Source organism: Eretmochelys imbricata, chromosome 9 (assembly GCF_965152235.1).
Source record: "Eretmochelys imbricata isolate rEreImb1 chromosome 9, rEreImb1.hap1, whole genome shotgun sequence".
NCBI classification, from domain to species: domain Eukaryota; kingdom Metazoa; phylum Chordata; order Testudines; family Cheloniidae; genus Eretmochelys; species Eretmochelys imbricata.
The window spans coordinates 85,322,589-85,341,941 of NC_135580.1; the positions used below are offsets into that span (position 1 = coordinate 85,322,589).

The 19,353-nt window shown below is 40.9% G+C and overlaps 1 protein-coding gene across 2 annotated transcripts in view; it reads right to left on the bottom strand.

The window, feature by feature from the left end:
* Positions 1–2,364: 2,364 nt before the first annotated feature.
* Positions 2,365–19,353, bottom strand: part of VSIG1 (V-set and immunoglobulin domain containing 1) — a 34,807-nt gene continuing 17,818 nt past the window's right edge. For both annotated transcript variants that reach the window (XM_077827142.1, XM_077827143.1), the window contains 5 exons: positions 13,356–13,554; positions 10,775–10,930; positions 9,684–9,803; positions 8,018–8,156; positions 2,365–6,792 (listed from right to left, as the gene is read on the bottom strand). In XM_077827142.1, coding sequence (XP_077683268.1) covers positions 6,597–6,792; positions 8,018–8,156; positions 9,684–9,803; positions 10,775–10,930; positions 13,356–13,554 — 810 coding nt within the window. In that variant the 3' untranslated portion in view covers positions 2,365–6,596. The remainder of the gene's footprint in view (positions 6,793–8,017; positions 8,157–9,683; positions 9,804–10,774; positions 10,931–13,355; positions 13,555–19,353) is intronic.

Here is a 19,353-nt window from a genome sequence, read left to right on the forward strand (position 1 = left end):
TTTTTGGTATCCTGCAGTTTTGTTTCATGTAAAATTATTGTTACTCTTATAAATCGGAATTGGAAGAAACCTATTAGGTTCTCTTTTCTATTTTACAGGGCCTAGTGTGGGATTGTTTCTTTATAGTATATTGTGTTCAGACCTGTTGCTTGAGCCATTTAAAATTAGGTTTGCTTTGGAAGCCCATTCCACAGTCTGATATTACTTTTTGTTACAGCTGGCCAGAAAATGGAATTGAAGTTCTGTGAAAAACTTCCATAAACTACAATGTTTTAGGTGTTTCCAAAACAAAATATGCTTCTTGGAATCCCTGGCTGCCCACCCAGATGAGTTACCGAGGAGCTGGGGATCCCAAGACATACAGGTTGCTGGCTTCTCAGCAGCCCACCTGATGGGGATCGCAGGGAGCTTATTTTGGGACCTCTGGAAGCCAAAATTCAAGGTCAGTTTGCCTGGCAGGTTGCTGAGGAGCTGAGACTTCAGAAAACAGTCCTAAAAAAAAAAAAACATTCGATTGGAAAATTTCCAATCAGTTCTGCATCTTGTAAAGGAGCTGGTGTTTTTTTCCTTTTTCCTTCTTGGTATTCATATTACACAGTTGTTATTTTCAGTTTAATCCAATTCGTATTTCACTTCAGACCACTCTAAATTATTCCTCTCCCTCCTTGTTATCTACACGACCATTTCAACTACTTCTAGAAGTAAATTCTATTTGCCACCCCTTTCATTTGTCAAACCCCCTTTTGGCATAGCTATGAATACTTCACTCTCAATACGTCCTTGTTGCCTGGTCTGTCTGGCCCTCTAGTCTGTGATGTTCCCTTCAGTTTGTCAAACACTTCCTGGTTCTGAGATACTCAAACTGTGTCTAGTAATGTACATGCAGACTCGCTAATGCCCCCTAAGAGACACTGTCATCTAATTACATTGCTTTCTGCTGGCCCCGTATGTCTCACTGCAAGCTCCCATCTAATTTTACTGTCTGCTATCATCATGTGCCTTTATTTAATATCCCAGCTTTTAAGAGGTGTTGTGCCCATTGAATATCTGGATTTTTTCCTCAGATGTACTAGCTCAAATCTCTTTGCAGTTCCTTCTTTAGCTGTCAATGCTGGTGATTTGGTGCATCCCACTGTGTAATATTATCTCTGACATTTAATGTACTGTTTACCTTTTTAATATCAATAGTCCAGGGCACCCTTTATTTACCAGCAGCAACTTCTGCTTCCTTAGTTATAGGAAGATAAAACTGTTGTATGACTGAAAGATGTGGTGTTCATGGGCATGTACTGGTTTTTGTACTAATAGTCTCGTAGGTGATAATTGTAACAAAAGTTCCAAGCAGTACCCTGAGGTTGCATCCCTATAGTGAGAGTTATTACTTTACTTAACTTTCTTTGAATTTTCCCTGCTGTGATTATGTGGCTGTAAAGCGCCTTCCAGCAGAAGCTCCTCCTAGTCCCATGAACACTTACGAAATAAAACTGGTCTTTCTGGAAACCAGTTCTTCTGGAAAGTCCTCCTCTTCCTAGGAGGACCACAGCAGTGCACATTCATAACTTGGAGCTGAACTCTTCTGGAATAGGAACACTTCTCCGAGGTCAAACTGTCACCATTCCATTAATTCCTTGTCTCTTTTGTTTGGGGGGGCAGAGGGGCCTCAGACTTAGCTGTGAGCTAGCTTTGACTCGGATGAAAAGAAGCTTTCATGGCAAGACAATTTCCAGTAATTTCATATTCCTAAATATGAACTTTCAGAGTAGTGGGAGAGTAGCGTATCCACCTCACATTCTCCTTTCGTGAGGAGTCTGAGTTGCATAAAGTTATATTCATAGGCTATGAATAGATAGTACTTTTTACTGTGAATGAATTCCATGCTGTTCCCTCCCCTCTGGACCATTCTTTGTCAGAGGAGTAAACCAATGAAGTGATGTAGTCCTGTGGCCTTGTCTGCTAACCAAGCATTTGATGGCTTCCTCCTCCTCTCCTTGGCAGTGTCCTATGTCTTACGTTTGTGCTGATGAACACTGAATGGGTAATAGAAAACCTTTTTACGTGACCAATACATTCAGTTTGTTGTTATTCCTGAACAGAGTTGACATTGCCCCTGCACTGCTTTAGGAAGCATATGATTAACATAATTCACTGATGGAAAAAGCATCTCAGTATTAGGGAAACACAGAATTGAGAACACAGGACTTAGCAGCAAGGAACTGTTTAAGAGATGACAGTGAGACTTCTTAGACACCCTTTCTCCCCCCCCCCCTTTGGTGGATTTTTTTGTTTGTTTGTTTGTGTGGGGTTAGGGTGCTTACGTAACAAAATTCTGTTGTGAACAATATAATAAAGTTTTGTAATGGCAAACTTTATTAAACTTATATGTAACAAAAGAATCTGTATCATTAGCTAAATCACTTATGCACATAAGTCAAATAAAAGAGCAAATCAGTAAGCTGAAATATTGCCAGAGCTGAGATGTGGGAGAGAGAGACTGCATGTAAATAGAATCAGTCTATCCTTCAGTTACAAGGAAAAGTCACAAAACCAGATAATAAAACTTTCACAATGTGACTGCTTCTGTATAATGGACTAAAGGGATTGCAGTTTCCTACCAACAATTGTAAAGCAAACCAGAAAATTGTATCTGAACACTTCATACAAAGTGATCTCCACACTAGAAAATAAAATGCAGTTTTAAGTTTTCTCAGGAGAGAGTGGTAGGGTCCAAGCAAAACTTGTTCTTTAATAATAAGCTGTTGACATGCAAAATTGAGAGAGAGAGAGAGAAACCAATGATTTTGGCTAAGCTGCTTTTCAACCTGCATCTCTTAAATACTAAATTCCAGGAACTTTCTGAACTAAGGACTATAACCTTCGTTCTTATGTCCTAACCCCTGTGTTGTCAGAGCTGTATAATATTACTGCAAAGGGTTATGATGGAGAGAAATATAGAATCAAACTAAATCAGAATGATTACGTATTCTAAATCATTGTATAGGTTTTGGTGGTGATAGGGTTAAGTATTAAAATGTCCAAGGTTTGAGCTTTCAGATCAGTAAAGTAATCTTTGGTTTGGGATTTATGTCAATAACGAAGTCTGTTACTCATCTATAGGTATGAGTACCTTGCTGCAAGGAGTGAAATTCTACTCTAATGCCCCTATTGCTGTTGTAGAGAGAGGAGTGAAGCCAGTGTGTCATCAAAACTGTGCGGCTCCTATGGGGAGATGGGATACAGTAGGACAGAAGGGAACAGAGAGAGTAGCTTTATATTGCTTTCTCCCTGGCAGTATTTCCAACAGGTGCTTAATGCTGCTCATTGCAACAACTACCGTTCCATGCCCTCGCAGCCCCTGTGTGGGGACACGGGTGAAAGTAGAGAACCAAGCATAGCATAACTTGTGCGTCAGCCATGCTACTAGGGGAGAGGGGAGTACTATGGCAATCCTGAGCTGTAAAGGGGTGGGGATGGAATTCTGTATGGCTATTTGGGATCTATTCAGGTCAAAGACATTGCTGCATTCCTGTCTGTCAGCCTATGAATCCTGCTTTTGCCAGGAGATAATGGCTAAGAGACATTGTGTGACTTTTTATATGGAGCTTCCCTAGTGTGATGAAGTAGGAATTGTCTGTAATAATTTTATGAATCCTAGGCAGGCCTCAGTTTCCCTCTGTACATTGCATTGCTACCCAGTAGGTGCAAAGGGTTTAACCCTGCTCTGAAACAACACAGGAGTTGTCAGGGGTAGGGGAGCAGGAAAAGAATAGTCACTTTTTTTTAAACTGTCTTGATCTGATCCAAATCAACAGAGGGACTGGAAGAAGGGGGCTTTTGGAGGGACTCAAGTGGCCAGACCAGAGAGGGCTCATCAGGGCACTAGTTTGACTAGGATAGACTATTGCTTAACTGCTGCCTCTGTGTGCTAACATAAGGACTTTCAGATTCTGTGTGCCAGGTAATAATAAACCGTTACCTTGTTTGAAAAGGCTCCCTGTGTTGCTGTGAGCATTGTGTCTTGAAGGGGCCGGCACAAGCCTCCCACCGGACTCTGGCTTGGTTGGATTTGCTGCAGGGAGCCAAGGAGAAAGACAGGGATTGCTGGTGCTGAGTCACGGAGGCCATGGACCTGCCTGTTTGGAACTGTGTAGGTCCTTGGGGCCTGGCCCATTAAAGGGGTCACTCCCTGGAGACTGGTTACAGGCTGGGGCATAGACCAGACCCTGTGACTCCATGGCACCTAATAATGTTCCCCCATCTCCCCAGAGAAGATAGTTGGGTCACACAAGAAAAAATGTCTACCGCATCAGAGCAAAGTTCTGAAAAATAGCGTCCACCACTCATGCAGCTCTTCATGGGTTTCTGTGCTGTACAAACACGATTGATTATTTTTTATTTAATTTGCCAAGATGTTCACGGAAAGCAAAAGCACAGTTATAATCCTACATCATCATAACCCATATGTTTGAAGCCAGCTCTGTTGCAGTCATATCTGGATGCATCCCAAAATGGTAAGAAACATATCAACCTCCCTTAGTAAAAATACACCCACATAAACTTACTTTGTCTGAAAAACCTCCCCCACTTCCCCTCCCCCAAAGTCAATCTAGCATTCTGATGAGGTGCATTAGAAAAGCTGATGTTAGGAAGTTAGCTTTTTATAGTCACTGAGAACTGCTGTCGCACACTTTATTTGCAATTAGTTTTACGTAGGCTGCAGATCCCATTCGTATTCAGCAAATGCGTGACTAGTGGTAGTTCCATGAATATTGAAACGACCTATATTATTGCAGAAATCATAGTAACCTCTTCTCGTTATAAGGCCTTGTAACTTAATTTACTAAGCTATGTTAAGGAAAAAAAGCAAAGAGATCAGGTGAAGAAAACCAAGAAGAGATGTTAATCTATACAATTACATAATATGCTTATAAAAATGAAGACCATGCTATTTTATAGAGCCAAAGGACAGTAGGTAGTTTTTTTAAATGTCCGTATCAAACCTGAAGACCTGAGAAAATCAATTAAAAACAAACAAAAAAAATGTAGCTATAAACAGGGTCACTGATAAAATCACTTGTATTTTGCATGCTAGGAGGAGCAAAATGCTACATAGGGTTTGCCTATTACAGTGGAAACATTTTTACTAATAAAGTTTATACTGTTGTTAGCTAGGTAGAGGGCTCCCTCTGTCTGGCATTCACTTGAAATATTTCGTTAGCAAACATTTTTTCACCTGTGGTGAGGAATGACATATAATCAATGAGCAGCTTGTACTGCCTCATTACTTTTTTTTTCCTAGTGAGATTGTTTAGTACTGTAGTTTTTGTCATACTCACAAGGCAACTTCAATAAGATTACCGAAAATTTCAGGTAACCTCATAATGATCATGGAATTTAAGGACCCAAACCTGCAATCTTTGCTCAGGCAAAATGTCCATTAAAATTAACGGGAGTTTTGCCTGTTGAGACAGCTCTGAGTAATGACTTTAGATTTGGCCCTGACGTTTTAGATATTTGGGCTTGGATACCTGCTAGGGTGAAATCCTGGCACTGTTGACTTCACTGGAGATTTTGCCATTGACTTCAGCAAGTTCAGGATTTGACCCCTATCATCTAGTCCAGTCAATTTTCAACTGAGGCAACAAAACTGAAAAATGTGTCCGAGTACATTGTACAACAGTATGTGGAATTTGTGTCTGTATGTATAAAGTGAACTCACTAGAGTATAGCAAAGTGATAGATATGGAATTTCATAAATAATGTTAGTTGGCCAAAACAGAACCCTCTTTTATAGTACAGATCATAATTAGCACCTTATCAGTCTGAATTTCTGAGTTTGCCTCAAATGTTGATACCCTCTTGTTTTGGTTAATGAGCCATTCATACAGACTCTGATCATCAGTGATAATTGAACTCAGGAACTTCAGCAACATTCCTACCAAAGCACTTCTTTAGTTAAAGGTGTAACTGCATTAGCTGCGAGTGAGTGGCAGGCTGTTTCTGTTGCTGGGGATGGCTACTAGAGGCAGATACGAACACATGCTCTAAGAGTCTGCTCCTGTACCTGTTGAAGTCAGTGGCCAAACTCCCATTGATTTCCAAGGTGCGGGATCAGGTTCTTAGACACTGTAACGTATTTGCTAAGAGAGTCGTCCTGTGTCATTCTCAGCACATGCAGCTCTTCAGATTGGCTGGCAATGACCGTTTTCTTTCAGAAAAGGGACTCCTGTGTTTACAGGCCATCACAACTTCACCAGCAGCCAAGAAGAAAGCTCCAGTGTTGTCTGTCTTTCCAAACCCATTTAAAATTAATATTCTCAAATGGGTTGGATAAATGGAGACATTAGCTATGCTGTCATTCGTATTTGGTACACAGTCATAGCTAGATAGTTAATAAGTGCAATAACAAAATTGAAAAATGAGGCCAGGATATGCGTACTTCTGGGATGGTTGAAGGCATGCCCTTCAAACTCCTGCCTTGTGATTAATACCACAAATGCAGATGTGTGGGTTACAACCACACTCCTTCCTGCGTTAATTCAATACCAACATTTTTGAAGATGGGGTCCATAGCAGATAAGGAAATTGCAGTAGAATTTTTAGGCTCTTGCTTGTGTCTCCACTCCTTGCATCTCATCATTTTCAGGCATTCCAGAGGCAGCAACTTCCTTAGAAGTAGAGTATTCATTGGCTGCATTAGCTTCTCTGCTTGGTGTAGCTGTGGCAACAGACTCATTTTCTTGGGTGGGTATATTAACATATTCGACATTTGCCTGTTGTTTCTGAGACATTGGTCTACAGGAAGGCAAGATGAGGGTTAGACTAGTTAATAACAAATTGAAATCCTCCCTATAATAGAGCCTCCCAAAAGGAACATCTTAGAAAACCCTGACCTAATGGCTATAGTATGATTGATTATATTACACACTAGCACCTAGAGCTCCCCATTGTACATAAAAGTATTATGATACAATGGCTGGAAGTTAAAACCACACAAACTCTAATTAGACAGACTCCCAAGGGAAGTGGGAGATTCTTCATATCCTGAAGTCTTCACATCAAATCAAGGCTGGATGCTTTTCTGGAAGATATGCTTTAGTCAAGCACTTGGGCCCAGATTCACAAAGTCACTTAGGCACCTAAAACCCAGTTTTAGGCTGCACTGTGATCCACAACACTCATACTTGGCTGCTGCCTAACCCTGTAGGCACTTAAACCTACTGGGCACCTTAATTTTCATGGTAAAAGTTCCCCTAGGCATCTAAGTTTCTGCTTCTGGACATGCACACTGCTGCCTCACTCTAGGAGTCCAGATGCCTGTCTCCTGCATGAGCCTCAGCCCGATCCACGAATGGGAGGAAAACAGGTAGAGGAGCCTACAGGGGAGCCTCTGGCCTGCAGGGTGTGATCTGGTAGGCATGCTCAGAGGCCACCTACTGGATCAGTTTCCATTCACAATTCAGTTGGAGGGGGTGGTGATGCCACCCACCTTATAACTTTTAGCCAGTGCTTAGAGCATTCACTTGGGATATGGAAGACCCAGGTTCAATATCCACCTCTGCCTCAGAGAGGAAAAGGATTTGATTAGGGTCTCCTACATCTCTCAGGAAAGTGCTCTAGCCACTGAGCGATGGGATATTTTGATGTGGGACTCCCTCAATCTCTCCTGTTGAAGCTATAATGAGAGAGAGACAAGGTGGGTGAGGTATTAGCTGCATTATTGTCAGATTTTTAAACAGGAGGGAGAAGAAAAAGAATAGAATAATACCTCACCCACCTTGTCTCTCTGATATCCTGGGATCAACACAGGTACACCAACACTGCAAGAAGCTATAAATAACAGTTTCAAAGTGAGACAAAAATAAATAGTCTTACTTTGTAAATGTCATTGCACCATATTTGACTTAGTTCCAAAGAAACGTTTGCGGTAGTTTTGGTTTTGGATCCATATTGACCATCTCTATTGAGGGGGTTGGTCAGGAAATGTTTGTCTTACAATCAAGCAAACAAAAATTCTTACTGCATTTCACTATTTGCTGCTTTCTCTTTTGTCTCCTTTTTCTTCTCCCTCTTGGTTAAAAACCAGACAATAATGCAGATAACAACTGCTCCCAGAATTGCTCCAATTAATGCTCCAGCAATGAGACCACCTTCTGAATCTGGAAAAATATGTGCACAGTGTTAATTTTAAAAAGCCACCAGTATAGAGATAATCCCATTGAAGGGGTACCAGATGGAAAGAAGATATTGGGCTCAAAGAGCTGAGAACTAAAATCCATGCTTTCAGGAAAGGGGGAGTCAGGCTTTCACTATTCTTTGCCTCCCTGCTTCTTGCTAGGTGGCACTATATTGCTAGCTGTTCTCTACCCAAGCAGACGGAGAGAGAAGTGGGAGGCTCAACAAACCTAAATAATCCATTCCCCACTTTTATGACTGGCTACAGGAGAGAGAAGATGTTTGCTGTTCGACAATATGGAGGGCTGTTTGGCTCTTCAACCCTTGCAAACAAGATTTTAATTCTGGATAGCCTCTATCTCCCATTCTCTGTTGAGATATAAAATGCAAGCCCTGCCTGTCTATGATCGCTAAGGATCCTAGGTCATTTTCATGGGTGTTAGCCTGGTGTCCTATCCAAGTTCCAATTCACATCGTTACAGTCTATCTACCAACATCTCTCTGGTAGTTTCATTTGAGCAAGGCAATTTTTTTATTTTACAGACCACTTAAGAGAGAAATTATCTCAAGGACCCACCCCAAGCCCCTGTTGCTCCGTTCTCAGAACATTTAATTCTACTGACTAACAGGTAAGATCACACAGAACTCTGATAGTCCACAGGCTGAGAACAATAGGGGTAAGGTACTCTTCTTTCTTTCCAGCCTAATGTTGCACTATTAAACAGCTGCAACACTCCACTCCATAGACTGGAGCATTTCAATGGTGTTTGTAAAGTGTTCTAGGCCCCACTGGGATTGTGAGCTTGAAGTCAATAGACCTAAGGCCTGGATCTGGTTGCTCAAAGCCAATTAGAGACTCGTGTTTAGATCCAGAGGTCCAAGTTTCAATCCCCACTGCTGACAAACCACCCAGGGATGGAGAATTACAAAGTGGCGATCCATGCAGAGATTTGAAATGGGTGGATCTCCCTAGATAGGAGGTGTGTATAACTCAGGATGCTTACTCAGTGTTGCTCTGTGTCCCCCTCTACTGACTGAACCACATAAAGGTTTGTGAGGCTGCTACAGCCTTCCATCTAACAGAGCTAGGTTTATCAGTTAACTCATACTATAGAAGCTCGTGGTTATAGATCCAGAGGTTCTGGATTCAAATCCCTGCTGCTGACAACCCAGTCCAGGGTGTGGTGTTATATTGGCATTTCTATAGTGTATTAGCTATTTAAAGTAGTTTAGGAACATTAACTAATTAAGCCTCACAACACTCCTGTGAGATATGTTGCTAAGTATACATTAGTACGCCCATTTTATAGGAGGAAGATGGAGGCAGAGAGGTTAAATGACTTTCCCAAAGCCACGCAAGGCCCAGTTGAGTTGAGAACTGAGGACCTCCTGACCACCAACCCAATTCTTATTCCAAAACAATCTACCTTTAAAAAAATGTTAACTCTTTTTGTCGTTCTGATTATGCTGTATGTAAAGCATATTTTATTCCATTCATATGATGAACTCACGTGCTGCAGACAAGTCAACTTCACAGCTGCTGTTTCCAAGGCTGTTACTAGCTGTGCACCGGTAGTATCCAGTTTCAAAGGTGGTGAGATTACCAATAATGAAAAGCCCAGTTTTTGTATCTGTGACAAATGGAAAACATATGAACATGCATGTTTATATACTGTATGGGTAATTACTTGTATTTACTGAATAAGAATCATGATTAGTACAAGGCATGGGAGGTTGTATTGTAAATTTTGCAGCATTTAAATAAAGGGATTTCCTTAAAAACAAATCTATTTAGAACCATTTATCTTCTTTGAAAACAATTGTTCCAACATTTTACAGAGAACTCTGCAGCATCACATTAAGTGTATGAGAAACCAGGTCCCCTATCCTGCAAACACAGAAGGATGTAATTTTACTCATTTGGGTAATACCATTGAAGCCAATGGGATCTCTGCAGGTGTAAAGTTATGCACATGCTTAAGTGTTTTCACAATGGGGGCTGTCATAAATATAAAGGGAAGGCTAACCACCTTTAAATCCCTCCTGGCCAGAGGAAAAACCCTTTCACCTGTAAAGGGTTAAGAAGCTAAGATAACCTCACTGGCACCTGACCAAAATGACCAATGAGGAAACAAGATACTCTCTGTCTGTGTGATGCAGGGGCCTAGAAAACAAAACTACAATTTGAGTTCCATTGAGTATAAGTTTAGTATAAATTTGCATCTCACTCACTCCAAGGTGAGTGAGATTACAAAAAAAAAAAAAAAAAAAATCAGTAAATTAGATTGTTGTAGTTCTTTTCATTTTAATGCGCTGAGGTGTCATTAGTATCACAGGTAGGAATTTTTTTTTTTTTTTACATAATTATCTGCTCTGAGGCCAGCAGCATTATATATTGTAAAATCAACAAAACCAGGCTAATGATTTATGTAATGGCTGTTAGTAAGTTTTGATAGGTTAAAAATAAATTCAATCCACATTATTGCACACAAAGGGGGGAAATGCATTCTTTTCTATATTGACTAGAATATTGACGGCATGGTTCAAGCCATCACACTCTAGGTCTTGCACGTTACACACTAGTACTGAGGAAGTTACTCACTGAGTTGTTCTGTCATGGGTTTGAGGGTCTCCCCTGATACTCTATACCACTGGTATGTAGGCGCAGGCATCCCTTCTTCAGAATAGCAGGAGAGAGAGACAAGGTGGCCTGTCTCAGGGGTTCCCCGTAAGCTACAGTGAGGCTGCGAAGGTTTGACTGTAAAATAACAGCAGGAAAAATAGTTAGACCATGGGTACAAATTCTGGGCCAAAATCTTGCTAGACCAAATTCTACTTTGTTACACTGGTGTAAATAATCTATTGACTTTGGTGATGTTGTTTTAGATTTCCACCAGTATAACAAATCAGATCCTGGCCCAGTAGTCTGACCACAATCTCTCCCACATAGACATGAGCAGCAATAAAGAAAAGTGAACAGTCAGGGGAAAACTCTTACTGCCTTTCATGGTGTTTATCCTACTAAATACTTTTATAAAGGCTGTAAGGTATTACTTCTTGATAGAAAAAACTATCAGTTATTTCAATTATATTACGAGTGTCACTTTTCATCCCAGTCAAATCACTTTCTGTCTCATGGGATTGTAATTTATGGTGTAAGTGGGTCTATTCCATATGAATGCAAAGATCTATATAGCCTGATTCTTCACTGCTTGGCACCTGTAGAGTCATTGACACCTGTGCAAAATGCTACCTTTCTGTTTTGGTACTCAGCCATATCCTACTCTGAGCTACACCTGTGTTTGTGTTTGTTTGCTCACGTCACCCATTTAACACAATTTAAACATATTGTTGTGGGCCTCTTCTGTAACTCCACTGCAGTGGAATTACACCAGTGATTAATCTGGCCCAGTTTTTGCATGTATAAGTACAAGCAGTGATGCTTGCTTTTCTAGGGAAAACAGCAATCCCATTTTTCAAGCTTTGAGTCAAACTCATATATGCTCTTGTTTATTATTCTGCTGCAGAGTAACTGCTGTTTGGTTTGTTTTTCAGGATGGTTTTAATATCTGTGCTTTGAAAATTTGTTTCTTCCAGTGGATTTATCTCCATTTGCCTTTAATTGTCTCTTCTGTATAGACAAATGACACAGTTGGAGCCATTTTCACATATGCAGTGACTTCTCCCTCTAATCAACTATCCAGAGGGTATGTGGATAGTTGTTAGATGGGGTTAGTATTAACATTTATCTTGTTAGCAAGTAAAATTTTTCTTCTCTCATTGCTTTTCATACTTGTTCAACTATCTGTTCAGGGTTGAACTATTGCTTTCTTTCAGCTGATGTGTACTCTGTACACACCACAGAACAGAGAGCTACATTGATTAGACTTTTTAATAGAGAGGCAGCATTTGGACTGTTTATGGAACCAGGACTTCTGGATTTTACTGCTGGCTCCACCAATGACTATCTGTGTGTCCTTAGGCAAGTTGCAGTGGGGGAGGTTTAGATTGGATATTAGGAAAAACTTTTTCACTATGAGAGTGGTGAAACACTGGAATGCGTTACCTAGGGAGGTGGTAGAATCTCCTTCCTTAGAGGTTTTTAAGGTCAGGCTTGACAAAGCCCTGGCTGGGATGATTTAACTGGGAATTGGTCCTGCTTCGAGCAGGGGGTTGGACTAGATGACCTTCTGGGGTCCCTTCCAACCCTGATATTCTATGATTCTAAGTTGCTATGGCCAGCATTTTCAGATTTGGGGGCCTAAAACTATATCAAAAAGTGGCCTGCTTTTCACAGCTGCTTTAGGCTTCCAAATTTTAAAACGTTGGGCTCCGCCTTAAAGCCTAGGCCAGCAATCCTAGCTCAGGTAATGTTTTCAGGGTGTGGTTGTGGTTCCCAACTAAAAGTGTGTTTTAATTACTACCCAGTGAAGCTGGGTAGTAACAGCTACCAAAGGGACGTATATTTCTCTGGCCATTATAATAGGTGGCTCTATAATGCAGCAAGGTTTACATGGAGGACTCCCATGGCGACTCAGATTTTACTGGCCATTAGGACCGGTGAGTGTAGTTATTAGTTGAGCAAAGGTTTCAGCATAAACATGTCACCCTGTTCACTAGGGGTGAGCAATGTTCCACAGGCAGTGTAGTCAGCAGTCCTTTCCATGATTGCTTCATCCAGGCCAGGACGAAGAGGGTGGGTCTACATGCAGCTGGGAGTGAACCTCCCGAAAGCCTGAAGTCCAGCCCAAGCCACAATGTCCATACGGACAGGTTTCAGACCATACTGCTATTTTTAGCATGCCATCTTGAGCCCCTCTGGCACGAATCTGTCTACCTGCTCTGAGAGGCTTACTCCCAGCTGCAGTGTAGACATACCCATCACATGAGGCAGCACGGGTGCTGTTTGTCTGGGAGGTGGAGAATACCACTGGCTCTGTCTGTGTCCAGCAGCCCGGAAAAAGAATCTTTCTATCAATTAAAATAAGTCCTGTTTCTTTACCATGATGGTTACTGCATCGCACAGCTCCAGGGGGCCCACTGCACTAACTGACCAAAAGATGCCAATGTTCACATCCACTCCCCATTACATTATTCTCTTGGGTACCCTGTGGTGCATTTTTGAATCCCAATTCAACACTATGTGATAAAGCAACATGAAAACACAATGCAAAATAAATTACCCAGTACACTGACAGCCACTGATTTCTGGTTCCGTCCATTTGAATCTTGTGGGTTGAAAACTTCGCAGGTATAGAACCCGGTGTCCGAGGGCTGCATGTTGGAGATTGTTATTGATGCATTTCCTTGGTTTGTTGTCCCATTTATTCTGTTCTTGAACTCTCCATACTCATAAGCCTGTCCATTCTGAAAATAATAGATCTGTGACACAAAACAGATCGTTAGTTAACTAAGAAGTGAGCTAATTGCATTTTGTTTGATGTTGCTATGTCAAATACAAAGAAATTTCAAAAGAAGAAAAGCCATCTTATGCCCAATTCCCTGTAAAGAAAGCTGTGATTAAAACATGCTGTACATTGCAATCTAAATTTCTAATTATATTCTTAGATGATAAGCTCCTCAGGGCAGGGACTGGGTCATTCTGGGTGTGTGTCTAGTAGCTAATACACTGTGGAAACTGCAGAAATAGAGTGGGATATTTGGGAAAGCATATTTTCTTTACAAGAAACCAACTGCCAGGCAAGATTATGGACCATTATGTTACACACCTAAGCAATAAAGCTAAGTTATGTACTATTAACAGAAGGGCTAATTAGAGGGCAAATTATTTGTAATGTAACTGACAATACGTCCTGTTACAAGATTATCATGTATGGCCAGTACAAGATTATCATAAGAAATGGAATTGCCATTGCAAAGAAAAATGGATATTTGCAGGGTTAGTGAAAACTCTGCTTTCTAAATGAAAGTGTAAGCAAGCAGTAAAAGAGATGAAGTGCATCTAATTAAAGATGGCTAAGACTGGCTAATTCAGAAAGACGAAACACAAGGGTAAGCAAACCAGAGACCAGCTATGTTTGCAGTAAATGTGGAGGCAATCACAATACAGGGCAGAGGTGTCTACCACAAGCCATTGGAGTACCATACATACAATAAAAATACTAGACATGCAATCAAAATGTTTCCATCCCCATCAGTGTCATGCAGGGGTGGGGCTATTATCAGAGACGCTCAGGCAGGCCCCAGCTCTTTCCTTTTCCCAATATGCTGTAGGGATGTAAGTCAGGAGTAACTTCTCCATCTAATGGGAAATTATTGACATATTGGGCACATTGTGGGGATTTGCATCTGTCTTTCAAACATCCAGCATCTTCCCTCAAATAAGAGACTTACTGTTGTACATTCAGATGAGCTCTATTGCCGTTAGTAGTGTTACTCCTGATTTATAGCAATGTGAAAACCAGAGTGGCTTCTATAGACTTATGGACTGAACTTGCTCCCATAAAAGTCTATAGCAAAACCTCCATTGATTCGAATGAAATGTAGAACTGGGCCCATTGTGGATGGTAGTGGTTTGAATCTTAGGCCTTCAGTCTATCTAGGACTACTGATATCTCAGACCCCATGGTGATGGGTTTGGTTTAGGAATGTAAAAAGTTCTGATAGACTAGTCACACTCAGCCCTGTTTAGTTCTATTATAAAACAGTGTACTGAAAAAAATCAACTTCTATGAAAGACATATTGAAACAGTTGCCATTTTTATCCAGAGTTTAACAATAATACTCCTGCATAACAGTGCTACAGCTTGGAATTTGTAGTGCTCTACTCTATGCCTGCTTTGATAAATGCTGTCCCATGACTAATTGGCAATGTACAACTTGACGGGCTCTTCTTGTAAACAATGTGCTCCAGGCATAATGAGCTGATCCATTGTTTTAGTGGGTCTTCCCATGGTAGTCAGCAATATTAATATGTCCAGGATTAATATGTCCAATATGTTTACAGGATTGGGTCCTTAATTAGTATAGCATCTTTCATATCAACTGTGTTTCAGGAACAATGATACAATAATATTTGTCACTGCTGGACTGACAGTTGGCTTATTACAAGAGGTGGTTGAAAAGTGTGTGAGGGGAAGTTTCACAAATTTTGGTCAAGTTCCATTTGCTTCTGACTCATCAAAATTTTATTTTGTCAAAGATTTCCAGTCAGCTTTAGTTCATGCTATGAATCCCCACCCCCCAGACAATAAGCACAGTTCCATTTGCCTTGCAGATCCGTAGATTGCATTTTGAAGAAAAAATAAACACTTGTGCACCCTGACGCAGTGTTGACTGAAGTCTTTAATCAATGTTATCTGGATGTCTTTGTTAGCTTAAGGCAAGCTACACCCCAAAACTGCCAACGTACAGTTGGTTAATACAATGATAAGATTTTTCAATGAAGGTCAAAACCCAGGCTGTGTACCTGCTGTGCTATAGCAGCTACTGTATTCCCACAGCATGACACTATCATAAATGTACCAACATCTTCATTCTAGCTATGAAGAGGGATAAAAACACATTAAGGGTGAAATCCTGGCCTCACTGAAGTCAGTGGGGGACAGGATTTTACCCTGAGGGTGTTTATTTTTCCCTCAGAATACATCTAGAACCTGTAGCATTGTCAGGCAGAGAACAGAACTCAAAATGTGAGTTAAAATAGACCACAGCTTTTCCTGCCATTGATTCTGCCAAACTTTACTCTCTCAACCATCCCAGGCAGGAATAACACTATGTACAATAACACTATGTTGGGGGAGTTATAGCTCAGTGGTTTGAGCATTAGCCTGCTAAACCCAGGGATGTGAGTTCAATCCTTGAGGGGGCCATTTAGGGATCTGGGGCAAAAATTGGGGATTGGTCCTGCTTTGAGCTGGGGGTTGGACTAGATGACCTCCTGAGGTCCCTTCCAACCCTGATATTCTATGATAGAAAGCTTTGATGTTAAAGCAGCTGCAGGTGTGCCCCTTATCAGGAAGTTAATTGGGTAGGAGGTGAGCTCAAATGGGAGTATAGCTGTGGTAGAAGGGGTGGGTAGGGAGAAGAGAAAAGCGAGCGCTGAGCTCTGCATGCTATAATAAAGACAAGCTGAGCTTTGCTGATCTACACCTCAGTCTTTATTACCCACATAGGCCCAGACGCTCAAAGGTATTTAGGTGACTAAACACCTATGAAGATCTGGGCCATTATCTATGCAAATAATATTTTTCTTTGTTTCTATGGTTAACTGATGAGGTGAGCTGTGGTCACTAAGATTAATGCAGGAATTGTTTTATTGCAACAGACTAATGAGGCATCTAGTGTGACATTGAATAGCAGATGCTTCAGAGGTAGATTTTAAATGGTCATTATATACCTACGTTTGCAGTACTGTGTCATGGGAGGGGAAGTTCTTCCTGACTACACGTGTATCCCCTGAAGTATAAGCATTGACTGCTGCTCTTTCCTCTTAGCTAGTATACCTGTAGATGCTCTTATTCATATATGTGAGATAAGAATTGAAAACTCTTTTCGATACATCTCTCTCTCCACAAACCACTGGTGCATATATCGTATAAATCATTCTGGCCTCTATTTTTGCTGCTTATTTAATGACTGTACTTGCTTAGAACCTACTACAGCTCCTCAAAATATATTTACAGGTCAAGGTTACAACAGAACACAGATACTTTTGACACATCTGCCTTGCAGTGTCACTCAATAGCCTCAGAAGAAAGGTGGAGCATGCATAAACTTGAATCTACTTTCATTCATACCTGTCTCACACCAGAGTCATGCCACTGAATTTGGAGTCTCTCCTGATTAACACCAATGTAACAGAGTAGGGTGTATATGGGGTGAGCTCAAAAGGTAGCACCTCTGAGTAGCTGGCATGCTAAACCTATTGGGCAGCTAGCGGCAACAACTGCTAGTGAAAGGGCACGCTTGGCTTTCAAATGTATGAAATCTCCTACAGTGAAACCAGCAAACCAAGTTCCAAAGGACAATATTGGCAGAAATAGTACAGGAGCAAGCTAGTGGATAGCTTAGAGCACTGTTACAGTCAGATTACAATATGCTGGTCAACCACAAAGCCAAGGAGTTGTGGTTGAACACTTGGTGAATATTAGACCACACAAACCAAATGAAAAATGGAAAGAGAAACAAAAGTAGGCTGGCTTGGTTGTCGCCCAGACAAACCAGGGCTGTGTTCACTGCTCAGAAATTGAATTGGGGTGAAAAGGATGTGATCAGAACAAACATAGCTACATGCAGAACAGGGAATTACGTAATGGACTCAAAAGGAGGAGACATTTATCGGAACATGGAATGTAAGAACATTATACCAGGCTGGAGCACCTTGCACTAATAATGCATGAGTTGATAAGATATGAGTGGGAAATTGTCAGTCTATGCAAAATGAGATAGGAGCGCAAAGGAGAATTCTACTACAATGAACACAGGAAATTGACATTGGGAAGAGAAGATGGTGGACGCTGGGACAAAGTCACATTGGTGCCAAAGCCAACGGCAAACCAGGCTCTTATGGCATTTAAGATGATATCTCCTTGTACGTTGAAGGCAGGATTCAGAATCAAATCCTGTGCAGTCTCAATAGTACAAGTATATTCATTCACTTCAGCAGCACTCAGGAAGAAACTGACAAATTTTATAATAATCTACAGAAAGCAATACTAGTCGTTTCAAGACAGACATTATTGGTGATAGGAGATTTTAATCCGAAAGTAGGTTTGGCCTAGAATTCCTGGGCTGGAGCAGTGGTCAGATTTGGACTTGGTGAAGAAAATTAAAAAGAAGAGCTATTAAATTTCTGCCTAAGGAACAACCTGGTGATAACCAACAAGCTATTTCAGCAAATAAAGATGCAGAGGAAGTGGACGTGGATATTACCTGATGGGCAAATGAAGAACATGACAGAATTTATGTTTGTGACTCGCAGATAGAAATTGAGCGTGTTGTCGTGCCGATCATTTGTGCTAATATCAGATTGGATCATAAATTAGTGCTGGCGTCAATAAGGTTGAGGTTGGGAGCAATCAAAAAAGTGCTGAGAGCTAAGAACTATCGCATGGACAAACTGAAGGAGCAAGATATCCAGAAAAACATGGTCTTTGGTGAACAGTGTAAACAAGCAGAATACGCAAAGCAAAACAAGAGAACAAAGCAAGATATATGAGTTGAAGATATCAGTGTGAAAGACAAGTGTGGGAAAATAAGCAAAGAATAAGGAATGGAAAGAATATTTTGAAGAGCTGTTCAATTTGCAGAACACAGTAGATGAAAAGGTCCTGGAAAAGCTCTCCATTACAAATGAGGGAGAGCAGATGTTGGAATTCTTAGAAGTAAAGATCTCGATAGGAAATCTGAAAAAGAAAAAGGTGCCAGAAAGGTGCTTTATCGACTTCAAACAGGCTTTTGGTAGCATTTGGTAGAAAGGGTTATGATAGGTTTTGAGAGTGTATGGCATCCCTGGGAAACTGATCAAGCTGATAGAAACATATACAGTAAGTCGATAAGTGCAGTGGGAGTAGACACGAAGCCATTGCTAGTGCGAGTCTGTCTATCCAGACTGGGAGATTTGCCTTCAGCTGCAGTGTAGACATTAGACCTTAAGGGTCCTGCTTTCCTCTAAGAATCTGTGCTTTCCTACTTCTGCTAATGTTGATTCATATTTTACCACAATTAAGAATGTTTTACTGATGTTTAGAGGTAGACCTGCATTGCAGAGTTAGGATCTGAATCCGGATCCTAATGCCCCCAAAGTTCAGATGTTTGGATAAAGTGGTTTAGTACAGGCCTGTCTCTAGTATCAATGGGCCAACCTCATTTAAACTGGTGTACATTAATAACAGCAAATGTGTCACTCTAGACTTACCCCATGTAACTGAGAACAGAATTTTGCCCAGTACTGTTTACTTTGAGAAGCTGTAGTTACAAAAACAATAGCATGGGACATCATTCTCCTCTCACACTAATGTTACTCTGTTGATTTTAATGGAGTTACTAGGATTTACAGCTCCATTAAGTCAATTGCATCAGTGTCTGTGAGATGAAAGTGAGAAACATTGGGCCTAATCCACACTCACACTATTTTTACACCACTTCACTGGAATTACTCCTGATTTACACCAGCATAAGTGGAGCAGCAGACTCATTATGTTCAGTCAAAGTGCTTGA